Consider the following 18,882-nt stretch of genomic DNA (forward strand, 5'->3'; position numbering starts at 1 on the left):
TAAAATTGCACTGTGTTAGTGCAAATCATTTACCTTTCAGCAATGGAAACATACCACGCTCTGAGAGAAGATAGGGCTGTGACTGAAAACTTCCAATGCACTCATATGACAATTACAGTTGTGCTAGCTGTAGAGCTTATACATTTATATATTAAAAAAATATATATTTAGAAAAATACATCAAATTTGTTCATGTCAACTTAATAATGCATATTTGTGTCTTATTCATAAGATTTCCTGTGTTTTGCCACCATAACTCCGCTTCAAGCTATAAAATCTCAACAATTCTCACAAGCATAGTTGATCTGCAAGTAAAGAAAAAGTTTTGGAGGCTCAATAGAAATGAAACTTTGGAAAAGTACACTGCAGGTACTTGGCATGCACTGTAAAATGCATTACAGTTTTTTATTCTGTGGAGCTGTAAGATAGATGGTGGGTACAGAGGCCCCTGACAATGGCTGTAGTGCTCTGTAATTCCTCTTGGTATCTACAGTACACTACACAATCACATCTGCCTTATATGAAACTTCCCTCAGAAAAGAAAAGCCCAAAACAGCCCGTCTCTGTTGTCAAATCTCTTGTGACCTGTTTGTTCGTTTCCCAAAAATATTCAGTCGATAGAACTCTAGGTCTTTAAGATTGCAAAATCCTGTAACAGGCTTTGCTATTGGTTTCTCCAATCCATGTGAGGAACCAGCTGGAGTCCACTATAAAACCCCAATGCATAGATTGCTTGTCCCCTTTGAAACCCAAGGAGTAGTCCACACTAACTATCCATGAGCTTCATTCCTCATGCCACATATATAAAGAGATTCACTATGCATTGCTGTGATTACCTCTGCAACCCACCATAGATGGCTGCATCACATTTCTTGCTGTAACAATAGAAAATACTGTGATGGACCCGATTGATTGATGATGGCCCTGCACTACCATTAATCAGTCCTTTATGTCCATTTCAGGGCATGATGCACAGCCTCAAGACAGATTGTTCAAAGGTCCCTCCCATCTGAGTCAGCGTAATGAGTATGACTCAAAGTGGCCAGAGCTCCATGGACGCCCCTGAATCAGAAAGCATTCAGTCTGAGCTCCAATGTGACAATGCACTTGTGTGGCAGAGTTTTCTTTGCCTCCCTTAATACGATCACCCACGCATGTGGAGAAGTAAACAGAATCAGTGAGTATCCAAAGAGGAGGTAACTTGGTAAAGTTCCTGAGCTCCAGCAAGATTGGAGCATAGAGATAAGTGACTGACGTACTATAATGTGCAATCACCTGATGAAATAGTAAGTTCTAGGTGACATTTACAAATAGAGTATGCAATACAATATGGCTGATTAGTGCTCAGGGATAATTTGATTTTTCATTTAGCTTGTTATAAGATTATATATAATTTGCTTTACTGATAAAATACATCCCTATGGCCTCTGCCTAGAGTGGTCTTCATCAATTGGGACGGGACAAGAATAAAATATCAACCATCACCTCCACTCAACATGCCCATGTTGGATAGAATAAAGGGATGTATATGCTGGTACCATATTACAGTGGCACAGTTTTATCTCCACCTCCATCCTGTGTAGAGTCCAGAATGAGCAGCTATCAGGACAAGTCAAAATGGTGGTTGATGGAAAAAAAAAAGCCTTGTTCTCTGGCAGTCTTCATGCTGGCATTGGAACCTTTTGTCTATTTATGTAAAGGTGGACATTTGCATGCCCAGATGCCATGTATTCCATGGTATTGTCTGTAAATATGGAATCATTCTCGCGGATCAACAGCGTGCAAGTTTGCTGTTCCTTCATATCATTGGCCAAGAACATGATAGAATGTCCTGTTGGACGCATAGGTCGCTGCCTAGTCCTGCCATGGGTAAAATAAGCATCATATGAGGTATGAGGCTATGAGCATGAGATCATGTCTGTAACACAACTATAACAAAGCATTGGCCAAGAGTTGCAAAAACAACCAATACAGAGGCCTGAGAAAGCCACACTCTCCCTGCTATGCCTGTTGTAGAGCAGAGGGTATTGCAAGGCTCTGCCATGTTGGCTGCAGATACACAGGCTGTGCCTGCATGAATATTCCTTGTGAAGGAGATGGACGGGTCCCCCCCCCTTTGCCTCAGGAGCTTGCTCAGTGTAGGGTATGCAGAGAACATGGGCTTGCATAAGGTCCTTTACACAACTTATAGGGACAAACATCCTGTATGAAACTCCCCTCACTGAAGAAATGAAGCTCTATATGTTGTAATATGGCAGTCGACTGTGTACAATGGCCTTGAACATGGGTAGGCGTGATACTGACTTTGTCTGAGTCTCAGCGATTTCTTCTGCTGTTGGATCTGGACCCTGGTGGTCATTTATTCATGAGGCCTGCAAGGAGACACCTAGTTGCTGGCTCATGCACACATGAGAAGCAAGAACACGCTGGCCAAATAGAGAAAAAAGTGACTTCCACGAGCATGTGGCGAGGCCACGAAGCTGTTTTGAAGAGAAAATCTCCAGGGGCCAGGACAAGATGCCAGCAGGTGCAGCCTCACTCCCTCGCTGGCTATACAATAAAATGGACAACAAAGATGAGACGCACAGATGTTGTTGTGGAGGGAGGCACTAACCGTGATTATGATGAGTTTGGGGAGGAAAACATATTACAGTAAATGCTTTCAAATACATTCAGCTTAGTGTGGCTCTCATGAGTCATAGGCAGTGGTTTTTATCAGTCTCCATAGTAGCTGATAGTAAAGATTTGTTCTTGTATTAAAACTAGCTACAATTTAATTTCTTTAAGTTGTTGTGGGGAGATAAGTTTACGATTTGATTATGTCATGTAGAAGTGGACAGAAACATTAGTTTAAAGAGCTGGCTACAAAAGCCAGCCTTTTGACTGGCAGGATCACTAGGCTTACAATATGACATGTTGCCAATTAATGACAGCTCAACACGTCACGTCAGCTTCTCATTAGTGTGATAATGTGTGAAAAAGTTTATAAGTTTGTGATCTGTACCCGCAGCTGTGCGTTTGCATTTCCACAAGTCTGCATTTTATGAAGCATTTCACCCCGTGACTTCAACATTACTGACACACGTGTGCGACTGCGCTCAACAACAAAGTCCAGCGTCACATGTGCTCAGTTGTTTAGTTCTAACAATGCCTTCATAATAACACATCATAATCATTCGGAAAATATCCCACACTGCTGTTGCACTGTTAGCCAGCGGTTGTTTCCAATCCTGAGATGTAGCCTCTATGGAAGCTGAGTGAGATTCTTTTTTTTTTTGCCCCTTTTGTTAAATTAAATATCATTATCGTGATGGTCTAATGATCAGTTAACTACTTGAGAAAATGCAATCATGTAATCATTACGGGTTCATTTTGTCATTATCTCAAAGGGTTAATGGGATTATCATTAACCCAATAATCGCAAGGCTTGTTACCTTAAGATAATGGATTAATGCATTTTTTTGTTTAGCTCCATGAAGTTTGTTTTCGTGTTACCACAAATAGTGGGGTCACCTTAAGTCAGTTAGTGAGTGAAGACAAAGTTGGTCAAAGTCTTATCCATGTCCACAAAAACCTCCGTCTGAGTTTTACTAAACTCGGCGTAGCAAACAGAATTATTTAAGGATGCCTTGTTTTGATATTATAGAGCTTCTCTAACCGTCATATAAGTATTAGTTAATGAAGATTGGCGTTAACGCACAAATTACTAATTTTTTAACTCACTGTTTGGAGAAATCAAAGTGGTTTTCATGATATCACGTCTTGGAGAAGATGCTCCTCGAGGTGAACGACTTTGTCTTTTCAAGGTAATGTTAATTTGTATTTTGAGTCAGACTTAAATATTTCAATTACGAGTGCCTATGTAGCAGATTTCTATTGTGTACCTACAATATAGTGGCAAGGAGCAGTTTCTATTTCATCAGAAGTTTTCAGATTTTCTTGTGCTGAAATTATTTCTGCCCACCAACCCTTTCTTCCCGAGATGTGAGACCGCGAGTTCTATATAAGCATAACACAGAAAAACTGAAAATATCTTCTAAACGACAAACTGCATTTGATTTATTTTCACACCAAAGACCATCATCTGATGTCGAATTTGCATCTGAATTTGGAGCTGAACACTTCCTCCACAGTGAGTAAGTGGCCCCACAGGAGGAAACAGGACAGTTCTTCATCACGGGGGAGACGCATCCCTCAAACTTCCCACAGAGGTTCTGTCAGCATGAAATAAGGAGCACAATGAGGGAGAGGAAGACGTAGAGGCAGCAACAATCAAGCTGGCATGCTAAACAGCACATCTGAAGAAAGCAGGAGAAACATCGAGCCAGCCAGAGATAACACCACCAGATCCCACTTTCAGACCCACTTATGTACCTGGCCTTAAGCCTAACAGCTTTTTAAACAGCCATATAACTTTACTTATGACTAATGGCTTCATATCACCGATCATATACATGCGTGCGTAAAATGTTCCGCACCTACTGATTACAGGCTAGAGGATAAAGTGTACAGCTTTGCATTCCAGAGATGGATAATGTCTAGTGTGAAGTTCATCTGGGTTTGTCAGTCCCTTCACCTCAAAAGCATGGCAAACAAAGCTACAAATAAGAGACACAGAGCAGGCTTTGAACAGCTCTGTGAAATAAAGCCACTCAATCAAGAGATAAGAGATGCCGGCTCAAGTAACTATCATCCAGGCCAGGATATTGCAATCGATGACAGAACAGTTGCCACCAAAGGAAACACTCAACAAAGCAGGAAAAATAAGCTTGCTATATGAGATTTAAACTCTGTTCTCTGACAGACTCACACAGTTACACTTAGGGATGTCTTTGTCTAAGAGGAAAAGCTCCAATGAGACAGTGACAAGGGGGCTGTGATGGACAATCGATATGTATTGGCTCCGAGCAGACTGCCTTTGCAGACAGTTTTTAGAGTCTCACCCTTTTCCGTGACCAGGGTGTGTGCAGCTATCTGCAAAGACAAAAATTTTTAAAAAAAAAGCTAAACAAGTCTGAACTTCAAATTTCTGAGAAGTACACCCACTAAATGCTTGGCATACTGACAAACCCCTGTAGGTGAATGTAAAAGTTTCTGTTACAAACCACTTTTCCAGCCTTGCAGTTGTTTTCCCATTTTTTTTAAATGAATGCAAAACATTTTATTTAACACGCGGGCGGGCAGGGGAGCAACATGTTTTAGTATTCATTCACTTTGTCATTATTCTTGACGGAGAATATCAAATTTATACAAGCACTTGGCGGGGCAGCAGGCTGTGGTCAGATTGTATTTTCCAGGTAATGCGTCCCAACTGTAGTCGTCTTACGGCTTTTGTCTGAAAAAAAAAAATAAATCTGTTCGAACATCTGCTACTCAGTGTCAGTATCACTTATAGTATTTCTGACATTTGTAGAACAGCTCTGTTTGGGTACTTTGTGCATGCTTGGATAGACATTTTAGTCTAATTTGACTGGAGTTGCAAAAGGTTAAGTGATTTGTGCAACTGGATTGGAACGTTTTCAATCTTCTCAACTAAAATTAAGGGTTTGCTCCTGCAGATTTTCGAGATTTAAATAGTAGACCGACATCCACATGAATATTATAGCTACAGTGCTTTCTTTTGTATGTGTATGACATGGTACAAATTGGTTAAAAGAGAACAAAATCGTGCATTATTGTTATGGAAAACCCTCAGGCAGATCCAACATGGTGCTGCTGCTCCCTGCGAGGTAGTTCTCATCCTTAACGGATTCAATTATTTGTTCATTAAAATGTGCTCGCTGTTCTCTTGCTAAAAGAGCCTAAAACTCAACACAGGAGGGAAAGAAAAATGAGAGAAGACTAGCTTTTAAATATGAGGCATCACAAAAAAAAAAATCCTCTGATCTGACATGTTGAGCCCACAATCTTTTCTGCTAGACTCCTGGGGCTCGTGTTTTTGGCTCAAGGCGCATTTGGTTTATTAGTAAATGCAGGGGTGGAATATCGTTTAGTGGCTTAACTCAAATTACAAGGTAGGCATACCTCAAACTAATTGAACATGCACATAAAATTTCATGCAAATCCATCCAGAGCAGGCACCGAGCTGTTACTGTACGAGCTAATCCAAAGGGGGAAGCATTAAACTGTCAGTCCTATTTGATACGTGCAATTATTACTCGAAAACACTTCATATCTTTACATTTATGTCAAAACCTGAGCTTTGGATAACAAAATTCCCTTGCTTACATAAGTACTGATTGCATTTCTGTACTTAAAAGCTTAAACAGTTTGGAGCCAGATTTTTTAATAGCATTAGCTGCAGGAATCACACATCCTGTATGTTTAATAGACAACAGCACGGCGAAGAACCTGGGAGGGAGACATTTGATAACGGGGTCAAACATGAAATGAAAACAGATGTTCATATATGGGGACAATTTGCCCTCAAACTGCGACATTGTGCTTCTTTTTTTTTTTCTTTTTCTTTAAAGACTCAACTCAAACACGACGCTTTCAGGTGAAACTATAACTTTAGACTCAACTACCTCAAAGGTTTCACAAGATGAAAGAACAGACACTGGGTTAATGTGCTAATCAGCATTTGGTGCTGCAATACGTATTAGAGGAATCATTTTCTCTAACTCCTGACAAAAAAAAAAAAAACATACTGCAGCACAGTAACATTCATAAGAACCGGAAAACCTGACATAATGTTTAACATATATAACAATCGATGCAAATGAACCAGTTTCATCAGATAATAATCAAAACATCTCGTTTCTAGCCGACAAGTTCTTGAACAAAAGCAATAATAAAAGGCCTATTTACATTTTATAAACGCAAATCAGTGGAAACCCACTAAGTAAGTGTTGACTAAACGTCCTTATGCTGTCATGCGGCGCGCGTGTTCACTGCTGAAAAAGAAACTGGAAACAATCTGGGCCTTTTCATGCAGTAATAACATAATTCACCTGGAAATTCAGGTCAGAGGAACATTCGAGATTAAGTACACTTAAATCTCACTTGCTTTGTTAGGGGGGCCAATTTCAATTCATCAAATGTATTTATTTCCTATCATTTTAAGGACATTTTACCACATTAACTCTGACGAGTCAGAATAAATGCTCCCGAACAATCGGCCGTTCACAGTTGCGTCTCGCAGAAACTTTATCATGAACACTGGGCAAACTATGGAAGGGTGTTTGAGATAGTTTTAATTCTTTAATTACAAGCATCATTCAATGTTGTCACAACTTCCACAACATAAATCATTTCTTTTATCAAGTGGAAACAGCATGTGTTGCAGCTCCTTTCATCATCACCATCATCTAACTGCACTTCAAGCTGCTTTTTTGTTCGGGATCTGAGTGAAAGAAACCAGACAAACATTTCAATGCAAAAAAACAAACAAACAACAAAACTGAGATTCAGGCTGGCGTACAGAGGTGTGTGCCCATCATAGTAATGTACATTCATTAGGCACAAACATTTGGTTTTCACCTTGAATCATCAGATTCTATCAATTTGACACAAATATGCTGAAAAGGAATTCTCTATCTGGCTAAAAGAAGCCCTTAATAGCTCTATGTCACAAGACTGCAGTCCATAAATTCCACAACACCGACAACAATGAATCATATCTCATAATTAAAAGGAGACTCATATCCACTTCTTTGATTATTTCTATGACCCTATTACACATTTTTCTCCCAACAAAAGAGTGCAAACTGCTGAAGCCGTTCAATCAAAAACCACAAAAACACTGCAGATGCAATTGGTCATTTACATTTCGTACACAGAGTGGGTTTGCAGGCAGAGGAGAAATGCGGAAAACCACTCAAACTATATGTAACATTTAAATAAAAAGAAAAAGGTGTTACCGCTGTCAGCATTTCGGAGTAATTATTTTCTAAAGTAACAAGCAGCTTTTAGGAAAACTTGTGCGCGTTGGCTGAGCTTAACCTTCGAATGTATACTGAGGCCAACTGCAGATGTAATAAATTAACCGCTTAATGGTCTAGAAACTGCTTAGAGAATGTAAAAAGTTGTGTCTTAACTGTCTGAATAAAGCCAAAAACATTGCATTTTGGAACAGCATGCGTCTCCTGAAAAGTGACCAATTTGTGTCAGACTGTTGAGAAGTGAATTCTCAAGATAGGATTGAGTTGGAGGACACTCCCTGAATCCCAAAGTCATCAATAACATCGACTGAGGAGGAGACAACGATCGGTCTGAGCTGTCTCATTAAATGAGAGGGGGCGCGTCAACTTAAAACAAGGCCGGACTCCCGGAGACACTGCTGCAATGACGCCTTAAAACCAATAAATTAAATTAAGACAAACCTTGGACAGTCAGGTACTGGTTAATGAAATTGTACTTTTTTTTCTAGTCCCTTTAAGTTAACAGCTACCATATGTACAAGTGATGAAGGTTTCTTCTTTTTTTCATCTTTTCAGTGCACATATTCATCATCACTTATGTCTGAGTCATCGGCCTCCACTTCTCCTTCAATCACCGACTTCTTCCCTCTGCAGCAGGACACCACCAGGCCAACGAGGAAAGCCTACAGTAAAAATAATAAGCAGAGCACGCATTAGGAGATATTTCACGAGGAGCATTTGATCGATGGCGTCCAGCGAGAGCTCGAAAGAAAGAGGCTATTAAACTTTTCTTTCTTTTTTTTTTCTGAGGCGATAAGCAGTATGTGCAGTCTTTGAAGATTATTTTCCATTAGCCTTTTCTGAGTACAAATTAAATCACAAATTTCTACTCTGCTGCTCTCCCCTGAAGTAGCTCCTCTTGTAATGCCTTTCAGTTACACGTTTTAAGTGGCTGTACGAGTTTTTGTGAAGCTCAAAACACAAACTATAAAGTTTGGGATCAGTATCTGCAAATAAATATTAAAAGTTTGTATTCATTTAATTATTTATTCTTAACTAACTTAACTCTTTTTCTCCTCACTATTCCAGATATTCAAATCCACACAAAAAAAAAAAAAAACAGATGAGATAATTTTATTAACAGAGAAACTCACCCCAATAAAGGCCCAGTTACCAAAGTAGTAGATGGTGCTGAAGAACCAGAACTTGTGGAGGAAAAGATAGGTTCTTGTCATGATGCACTGGTCTGAAAGAGACAGAGAATTGCACACACACAGGTCAACAAAAAAAAGGAGGCAAAAAACATAAACAACACAGCAGGAACCAAACTGAATGTAACAAATCCTATGCTTCATGTTGTCTGTTTTATATGTCTGTATTGTAAGGGTGTCGAAACTCACTCAGGAGCTATAAACAGGCAGCCATTACTACATGGAACGGTGCCTCAGGCTATTTTCTAATTCTAACAAAAACAAGACAGTCTGTAGTCTGAGGAGAGAAAAGTTGTGTCGCTGTGGATGCGAATACGTCCGCCCCACAGAATAAAACTGCAATGATGCAACACTTCAAAAGAGCCTTGCATCAAACACATTTAATTTTACACACTGGAAAGCCAAAAGGTAAAAGCATGAGCATACAGAAGATATCAAACACTGAACAGAGTCAAGTGCGGGTTTTAGACACTTAGGATATTGGTATTCCTACACGTGGTCCCAAGAAATGCAGCAAGTGATAAAGATATGGTTTCAGTGACAAGAAGAACAAGGAGCGCCCTCATCTCATTAAGTCTATCTGGGAAAAGACAGACAGCAAAGAGTCTGTGGCGAGTTATCCGAGGCATTAACAGCTACCCACATGCTTTGAAGCACTATGTGTAGAGTGGGGGCCGTTGTAATACATACATATACACACACACGTGTTTTTATCTGTGTACGTTGTGAATAAAACATAAAGCAGAAGAAGTAACTCGATGTTATTTAGATTGTCCAGCAGAGCAGCTCAGGCTCATGCAGCAGGCTACACATCACAGCAGAGCAGATGGTGCTGTGAAGTCCAGTGGTGTCTTCACTGCCAGTTGCTTGCTACCTTTTTGAATTACCAAGACAGAAAGTTAACAAAGAATGACCCCAGCAGTTTCTTTTTCAAGATAACTGTAACTAACTGTAGATTTGTATATTAAAGGTAGATTCTTTGATTAAACCACCATGTAGAATTTCCACTTATTTAATTTAGGCAGTCTATGCTGACTGCATAGCAAAGCCTTCGCAGGGAGCACCTTTCATAGCAGTCTGGCAGTCTGTAGTGTTCCTCAAATGTAATTTGGCTGCTGTGACTACAGGTAGCACTACCATGTGATCCTGAACATAAAAAGACATTAACATCAAAAACCTGAGGCAAGTAACTGACTTCTCACTTATAAAATCCAACTCCTTCCTTTTTCTGTGTGTGTGTGTGTGTGTGTGTGTGTGTGTGTGTGTGTGTGTAGCAGCTCTCATGCTCCCTGCAGGTGACATCACCTCTGAGCTTCGGTTCCCCTGTTTTCGAGAGAATTAATACAGCTATTGATCAGGTTGGCGCAGGAGCAACACAGGAATTCTTCAGCTGAGTCACTCCCCTTTTGTGTGCGCAAATGGATCTTGGCAGGCACAAGAAACGCTCATGAAGTGCCAACGGTATGAAGAACAAGCGGTCCAGTTGCCCTTGTTCAAGGTCTTATGATTGCCATGACCTGGATGACTGGGAATCTTCATCAACAGCATCTGGGCCTCTCCTCTTCTCACCAAACCAATTTTTTTTTTTGTTGTTGTTGTATGCGTGAAAACGAAAAACACTTCAGATCACATTTATCGATAAGCCTTGACATGCAAAGTAAAGCACAAAGAAAGATAAAAAAAAAAAACACGTGCGCTTCTAATTAAGTATATTTTCATCCGAAGAAGGCAAGAGAGAAAGTGTACAAAGCTGAGGTGAGGATAGAATCTACAGTCGGGCTGTGTTAGAGAGCCATCTGGAGCATTAATGCTAACCCTGCTGAGCTGCTCAGATCACACTGTTTTTAACAGAGCTCTTCACACCGACTCCAACCCCAGTGCAACAGTGCAGTCAGACTTATATGAAGCTACGTGACATCAAGGTCCACGGCAACAACTCTATGAGGTAAAAGTTTCGTCATTAAAGTCAATACTTTCAAAGCGCGCGCCACCAGCGCGCTGAATTTAGGAAAAGAGATTAATCCCAACTCTTAAAGCCTTATTTCATCTGTAACCATGATTAGATGGAGGGAACCCCTGGGACGCCTAAATGTATAACAACATTCAGCTTTCACCTCGCCAGGATCAACAGATAATAAGGAGAAGCGAGTCCTTCTTTGTTTCCCCGACTCCACTCCTTCCCTCCTCTACTTCAGCCATCTGTAGCTCTCCAGCTGCTTTCCTGAACCACCAGGCTCTGAGTGAGACCTGCAGATGGTTCACAACAGTGGTCTGCCTAAATTTATTATCATGTACAACACTGACCAGCTTCACCTTGAAATCATTACAGTTCCTTGGTGGGAGCATGGGGCAGTGTGCGAGTGCAGGTAATTTCACCTTGACTCATGATACCCGGATGAGTGCTGCTCTGTGTAGCATGATGCATTATGCATATCTTTCATCTCTGCATTCAGACTCATGCATAAAAACCCTGTGCACATGCACAAGTACATGGTTTTCTTTTAAAAGCCTCTCTGTCAGCAAACACTCACCAGCACCGTGTGCTTTTGCTCTCTTTCAATCTAAAACACAGCAGACCCCTTCTATTCAAGTCCTTTGAGGATGTTGATGTTCCTTCAGTAGAATTGTTTTAAAAATCTCTGGCTTCTCATACTGGTGCTGGACTTGAAAGTTCACCAAAAAGCATCTTTTCACAGTGGAAAATCCATTTGAGCAGTGCTGAAGACCTTGAGAAGCAGACATAAAAGGCAGCATATATAGTGGCAACCTATCGCGACTTGACCTTACCTAAACCCCCCCGAACATAACCCAAGAGAGAAAAGCTGCTCGCATCTAAAATGCACGCCTTGTTTTCATTACTGTTGGTTATATAAAGGGCACGGCTTTATTCACCGAGGTAGTGTACTGCTGTCAAAACATTTCCGACATCAAATAAGGCTGTCGAGCAGAACATGTTCCTAACAAACACAATCAGCAGACATTTTGATTCTGTCACAAATATAAGTGGAAAATCCTCTACTCTTGCATTCTGCTATATGATTTATAGCTAATTTCCAAAGGCAGTTTCACAGTTCACATTACTTCGTGAAATTGAGCTTTTAATGCTTTACCAATCTTTTAATGTCCCCACTATTTTTCTCTTGGTCAGAAATCCTGCTTTCAAAGCATTGCCATCACTAAAATACAGCAGACGGCACACAGGTGGACCTGCTTTAACCAGTCATGTGACTTCTGAAGGTAACACGTAGCACCAGTTCTTACTTAGGGGCTTCATAGAAAAAGAGGGTGAACGCAAATGCGCCACAACTTCTCATTTTTATGAAATATAAATGTGTTTTTGGGTTTGTTTTCTTTTTCACTGATTTGGACAATTTTGAGCAGATCAGTTGCATAAAGAAAATAAATGAAAAAAATAAAAATTTGAGAGGTGAAGCCCAGAGTTTATGGAGTTGGTATGAGGATGGAGGAAATATCCGATTTTTTGGTGTGGTGTTTTAACAACCTGAGTTGTTCAAAGGCATGACCCATGATGAAATTTTGCTTAAAGGAGGGATCGGTACCAACGGTCTAAGCCTGAACTGCCAACAAGGGAAAAGTATTTGAGAGCAAAACTGTCAGTCAGAATTTTCTCACTCAGTCTGGTGTGTGGTAGTCTGAGTTGGGTTTGCTGTGTGTGCTAATGTTAGCTTGCAGGCTATTAACTGTTAGCGCTGTCATTCAAAGGGAATTCAAAGAGACTGAGCTCTATAAGTCAGTCCCTCTATGACAAGCTGGAAAACTGGAAAATATGATACTTCTTTAAGTTTCATTCAGCCATTTCTGTAAATGTAGCAGGACTAGATAAATAAAAAAGAATCATAATATATGTATAAAAACAATGAATATTAAAATTTTTCAATAATTAGGGATTAATATAGTGTAATCCAATTCAATTAGCATGTTATTTGAGTTCAGGTCTTGGCTTTCCTGACAGTTCTCCCCCTTTTTTTGATTCTCATAAACTCACAAGAGATGGTTGCTACCCACTAACCGTTCATCAACACAGTTTAAAAGTTTATTCATGAGGCAAGAAGTTAAAAGTGATTTACACAAAACACATTAACAAGACCCTTTAGGCAAAGAGTAGTACTCTAATATGATTTTGTGATTTAAATACAATCCATTAGGAGCAGAAAATGCCAACCAAAGCGATACTCTTTCAAAGTAAATGTTCTCGTAAAAGGTGAGGGCTGTCTGTGGATAACAAGATGGACAGCTCTTTCAGGAGAATACCTTTTGACTGACGTGTTTCATTATAATGCAAATTGATAATGATCCCCTTGTTGCAAAGAAAATTAGTATTAATTTGTGTTGGGGTTGAGGGAGTTGCCTGTTGAAAATTGCTCGGGCACCTGACATCTGAGAGGCAACACATAAGATTGTGACCATTATCCCCCTGGAGCTCTTTAAAAAAAACAATGCTGTGGAAACTGGCAAGTTGCTAGGAAACAGACAGCAGTCTAAAGTGTGGAAATAGTCCTTTGTATTAAAACTTGTTTCCATCACAGGGGTATTATATCAAGACATATTTCTTCTAGGGTTATAAGTCAACATCTGATTGGGTTTCAATCTTTGATTATATGAACCTTACAGTTGTAAAAAGAAAAGAAAATAATCAGGGAATAAAAACTGGGAGGGTGATTATTGGTAAATTGAGCAATGGGATCAAAAGTGAAACCTGTGGTTGAAATTTGATATCAAGTGGGAGATGGGTTTCCCTCGAGCAAAAAGATGTTTAGGATACGTTTTCTTATATCCCCTCAACTGAATGCACAAATGTCCAGCGTGTCTGAGAGTTTATTCCAGACTTAACTAAAGAGAAGTGTTTGGTTTTGGAAAGAAGTCAAGAGCGCAACACGAAACAAGATTAAAATTATTGGTTAAACTTTCAAAGGATCTAACGTAACCAATAACAGAGTTGCTGACCTGATGATAAAGGCACTAACAAGACAGCAATAAACAAGAGTTCGGGACAATTAATTAGATGGGATAGGGAGTGATCTTTACTAATGGATATGAGGACAGACAGATCTGTAATGAGTGTGGTCAAAATGAAATAAAATCAAAATGAGATTGAGGCCCATTTCAAATGGCCAGGTGGATTAAAACCTTTTTTCAAAAAAATGGGGGAAAAATTAGCATCTCATTTGGGCAGCAGTGTTTCTTCCAAGTGTGCCATCCAAGACGGTTGTGCCTTGAATTATCATTTGGGGCTGCCTCAATAAGCGTTTCCTCTTTGAGTGACAGGTGAGTTACCTGATGGTATGTATATGGTGGCCTGAGGTAGTGGATAAGATCTACGCTTGCTGTTAAATCTGCCTGCAAAAGTGAAAGCGAAAAGCTGAACTTGAGGCTACAAAACAGAAGTATCTGGAGTCATGGTACATGGTAGATACATCCATTTTAGGTACATTTCAACCAACTGCAACCAGATTATAAACAGCCCTGGGTTTTTTTTTTTTTTTTAATCATGAAGCGAAGAGGTTATTTCAGCCTTGGGTCATTGGCATTTCCACTAAGGTCGGTCACTCAGGTACGTGGCAGATTAGGCCAATCAAGTTAGCTCCTTCATGACAGTATTGGTCGCGGAGGGACTGGAGCTTTTGCCAGCTGCCATGAGGTGAGAGGTAGGGTCAATCCGAGTGAAAACAGAGACAAATGACAAAAACAACCATGTGCGCTCTGGACTCCTTCCTACGATGATTGTAGAATTCTCAGTATATATAACATGGATGTTTTTGGACTGCTGGAGGAACCCAGAGAGAACCCACGCTGGCATAAAGAGAACAAGCAAACCCCACACAGAAAAGACCGGCTGAGATTCAAACTGGGAACCTTCATGCTGTGAGGAAACAGCGCTAACCAACACACCACCGTGCAGCCCACAGTCAGAGCTTTTTATTCTAATCAAATCCCTGAATGAGCTCCACTTTGGAGCAAGCACCGGAGTGAATAGTCTAAATGGAGTGGGCTGAAGAAAGGGCCCTGGTTCATGGAAAAGCTTCCTGTGCAGCTCTTTATATACAGTCTATGGATCAAAGTAACCCCATCAGAAAAAGCACAAACATTACAGTGGTATGAATAATTTGAACAAGTAGCATCCACAGATGCTGAGATTTCAGTGGGGTTCACTCAACCCTTTTGAAGCTATAATTGAATAAAACCAAACATTGAATTAAGTGTCTTGAGAGATATTGTGGACAAGCAAATAAATGGCCCAAGATGAAAGAAGAAGAAATATCGTACAAAACTGATTAAAAAAAATACACAAATGGAGACAAGGCTCAGATGATTCTTTTCCAACAAACAAACAAACAAACAAAAAAAAAATCAATAGTTTTAATGAAATGAGATGCAGAGAAGAAGTTTAAGATTCAGGTTGTGTGGGGCCATGTCAGTTAATTCCTGAGGATTAAATTCCAAAATGCTGAATAAATGAATAATGGTACGGTAATGACCTTAGAGTAGATAATGGACATGTTGGCACCAAACACCTGCTTGCCAAGATGTGGCGTCATTGCCCCACTGTGGCCAGCTGGTCAATCAGTCACCAGCTCGACTTCCTTTCTCTTTTGCCTCAGTGTCATACCAGGTGACAGGTGACAGAAAGAAGTGCCACATCCTGAGCCAGAGCTGGTGCGACTTCCACCACAATATTGTCAGTCTTGTCATGCCGTGGTGACATTTCTTTTTGGGGTTTTTTTTTTCCTCAAAAAATACAGTAAACAAATTTAAAGCACAAAATAAAAAAGCTCTTCCAACACTGCACACGAAGCACTGGAGTCCATCAGTAAATAATAAAAAAAAACTGTTATAAATCTGCAGACACGAACTTCTAAGCCTCGTTGATCCATCATCTTATTGCTTTAGGTGTTAGATCAGCAACATGACAATTCATTAAAAACTGCTTTCGTACTTCCAGTCCTGAATATATAACTAATTACATTCTTGAGGTACAAGCTCTTAACATATTGGATGATGATAAACCACGAGAGTCTAAAGAGCTTATCTAACAGACTAACAATAAGAAGAACTGTATATTCTTGGCTTCTCTTTCCTTGTTTCATTTGACTTCTGACTCATGGTGTGAATGTCTTGTGGCAGAGCAACATTATATAAAGCACCAGTGATGTGATGACGGCTTATATAACAATAAAATATGGGGACCAGGGCAGCTAAAGTAAACAGCATTTTTACAATGAATATAGTGCTTTTGAAGTAGTTTGGATCCACTGAAATTGCAAGTCAACTTGCAACTGACTTGCAAGGTCAGGCAGCCCTAATAAGTTGAGAAATCAGGCAATATAGCACAAGTAGGTAACCGAGAACTATATTGTCATTATGAATGGGATCCATGGTTCCATTCTGGAGATGGGAGACTCTCACAAACGGACAACTATGTAACAGGTAGTAGTCATTCCTTACTTAAAGTCATGATTGCCAAAGGCACTCGAACTTCTCTCAGACCATGAGATATTAAATCTTATCTGATTATACAAAGACAAAACTATAAGATAATAATATACCCGACGACCTGTGGGGAAGAGACTAGGCTCTTAATGATACTTTTGCTACAATCAAGCAGGGCATAGGGTAGAGGGTAAGAGGATTGCACTTATATAGAGCTCTTCTTGTCTTGTCATAAAATCAAAGAGCTTTATAGTAGCAGCCAAATTCCCACAGAACACTCATCAGCACATTTTGGTCTATGCGGTTTTTAAGCCAGCATACACACATCAAAGATTGCATAGAGGGCAGTGTGGATTTCAATGTGCACTGGGGAAACCAGCGGTTGAACCACCGACCTTCCAAATTGGAATATATTGCACTACTTTGTGAGCCACGACTCAAAGAAAGATGAGTTAGAATATTCTGCAACCCAATTTTCTCAGCCTGGGGAGGGAATGCACAATTTCAACCAGGCAGCGATCTGAAACACACAACCATGAAAATTAGACTAACTTCAGAAAAACTCAGTGAAGATCCTGCAGTGATCCAGTCAGAGTCTGGACCTGAACTCAGAGCAACACCTCTGCAGAAACCTGAAAGACCTGGCTGAGCTTGAAGACTTGAGGCTGCTTTGTGAGGGTGGATGTGAGGGTTTCTACAACTATTAGTACAAACTGTAAGAAATTATGGAAATCGTCCATTTTTGACTATAGCTTTTGGTTCTCTGCCTCGGCTACTGCTGCCTTCACTCATCAACTTCCAGGGAAGGTGCTATATTCCTCTCCAATATGACTGTATCAGTTACAGAGTGAGAGCTGATTGACAGAAAGTGCCTCTGCCATGGAGCTTTGCCTTCCTGCAGCTAGACCATCAACTCTGCCTAAGCTCCTGATCGTTTTCTTCTCATTTCGCTCCATTTCACTCGAGAATTTTCATATTTCTTAATATTTTTTTTTTCCTGCTCTGTAATGACTTGAACTTGAAATGTACCAACGGATAAAACAAATAGATAAAAAAGTGAAAACACATGTGAATAAAATCTAAATAAGTAAATGAGAGTAAATGTAATTGTTAATTAAACCCTCGGAGCAATTAAACCCCCCAGCAAAAGATGCCATAACCAGTGTAAAACCACAGTGGGCCATGTTGTGACCTCACAACAAAATGTTTTACCATTTATCAACAGGAGACATTTATTTTTGGCTTTAAATATAAAAGCTCTTAAAAGAATAAAAAGAAGCTTTACGTAAATTAAGAAAAGAGGGAGCTCTCTCTTCTCTCGCCACCCGAATAAAATCTTCCACCTGTTACATATTCACAGGATCAGCTGATTACTGATTGTATTGCCTCTCAGTCGCATGTGTTGTCTCAGCTTGACACTTCCTCCTACTCGTGGTAGGTGGTACAACGGCTGTTGTGGAAGCAGGAGCCGTTTCAAAGATGGCCAAAAACAGATCCATTTCTCTAAGCTGCTCAAAAGAGAGGAGAAAAAAAAAGGAAAGAGAGATCCTGCTGGTAGTGTGACTCTGTCACCGCAGCATCTTTGGTATTCAGCAGCACTGCTGAAGAGATCTGAAATGTCTGGGGAAATGAATAAATCCCACAAACTAATTTTGGAGGATCGTAAACTCCTCATGGTGCCAAGAAGACGATAAACTTCCACAAAAGCCATCTACCGACGACTCTGTGACTCTTCTATAAAGATACAGCACGCTGTGTTTTCTAAGCTGCAGTAAGCAACGCTACAAAGGGGGCACGGGGTCTTGCCTGAATCTGTTTGGGTTAAATGTGGGATTAGTGGAGCAGGACAAAAAAAGAAAATTTAAGAAATAAAACGAAAAAAAAAACAACAAACAAGAGCAAATTAATTCCCAGAAAACTGTCTGAAGAGTCTTGTAATCGTCAGCATTACAGCCAGATTGTCGGTGTATGTAATTACTGCTGGTATTGGAGTTTTTCTCATATGTAAACACAGCTAGAATAATTGAATGTGACCCCATACTGTAAAAAAAAAAAGAAAAAAAAAAAGATTAAAGTGTTAACTGCGTTTATTCAATTCTATTTGATATTTTAATTGAAACTGTGCCAAATGCACAGGTAGCTGACTGGCCACAGTCTGTAGATGTACTGCGGAGCGCAAAAGTTTATGAACCCTGTGCACCCAGGAAATGACACTTTGACGTCTGATTTTTAAAACACACAATTCAACTGAATGAAAACTGAGTCAGCTGTAGAAAGAACAAGGATCTATCAGGGTCCGATCTTCAAAACACACGTTTGTAGAGACGTATCGTGGAACGAGGGAGATTTCTCATCGGCGT

The 18,882-nt window shown here is 40.0% G+C and overlaps 1 protein-coding gene across 1 annotated transcript in view; it reads right to left on the reverse strand.

Moving 5' to 3' along the window:
• Positions 1-8,413: 8,413 nt before the first annotated feature.
• The window catches only part of lmbrd1 (LMBR1 domain containing 1), a 55,437-nt gene continuing 44,968 nt past the window's right edge, over positions 8,414-18,882 (reverse strand). The window contains exons 15-16 of the mRNA XM_072391150.1: positions 9,017-9,108; positions 8,414-8,545 (exon numbers count right to left, since the gene is read on the reverse strand). Of these exons, the coding sequence (XP_072247251.1) occupies positions 8,435-8,545; positions 9,017-9,108 (203 nt within the window). The 3' untranslated portion in view covers positions 8,414-8,434. The remainder of the gene's footprint in view (positions 8,546-9,016; positions 9,109-18,882) is intronic.

This window comes from Leuresthes tenuis, unplaced genomic scaffold, assembly GCF_036924035.1.
Source record: "Leuresthes tenuis unplaced genomic scaffold, fLeuTen1.0.hap1 SCAF_8, whole genome shotgun sequence".
Lineage (NCBI taxonomy): Eukaryota > Metazoa > Chordata > Actinopteri > Atheriniformes > Atherinopsidae > Leuresthes > Leuresthes tenuis.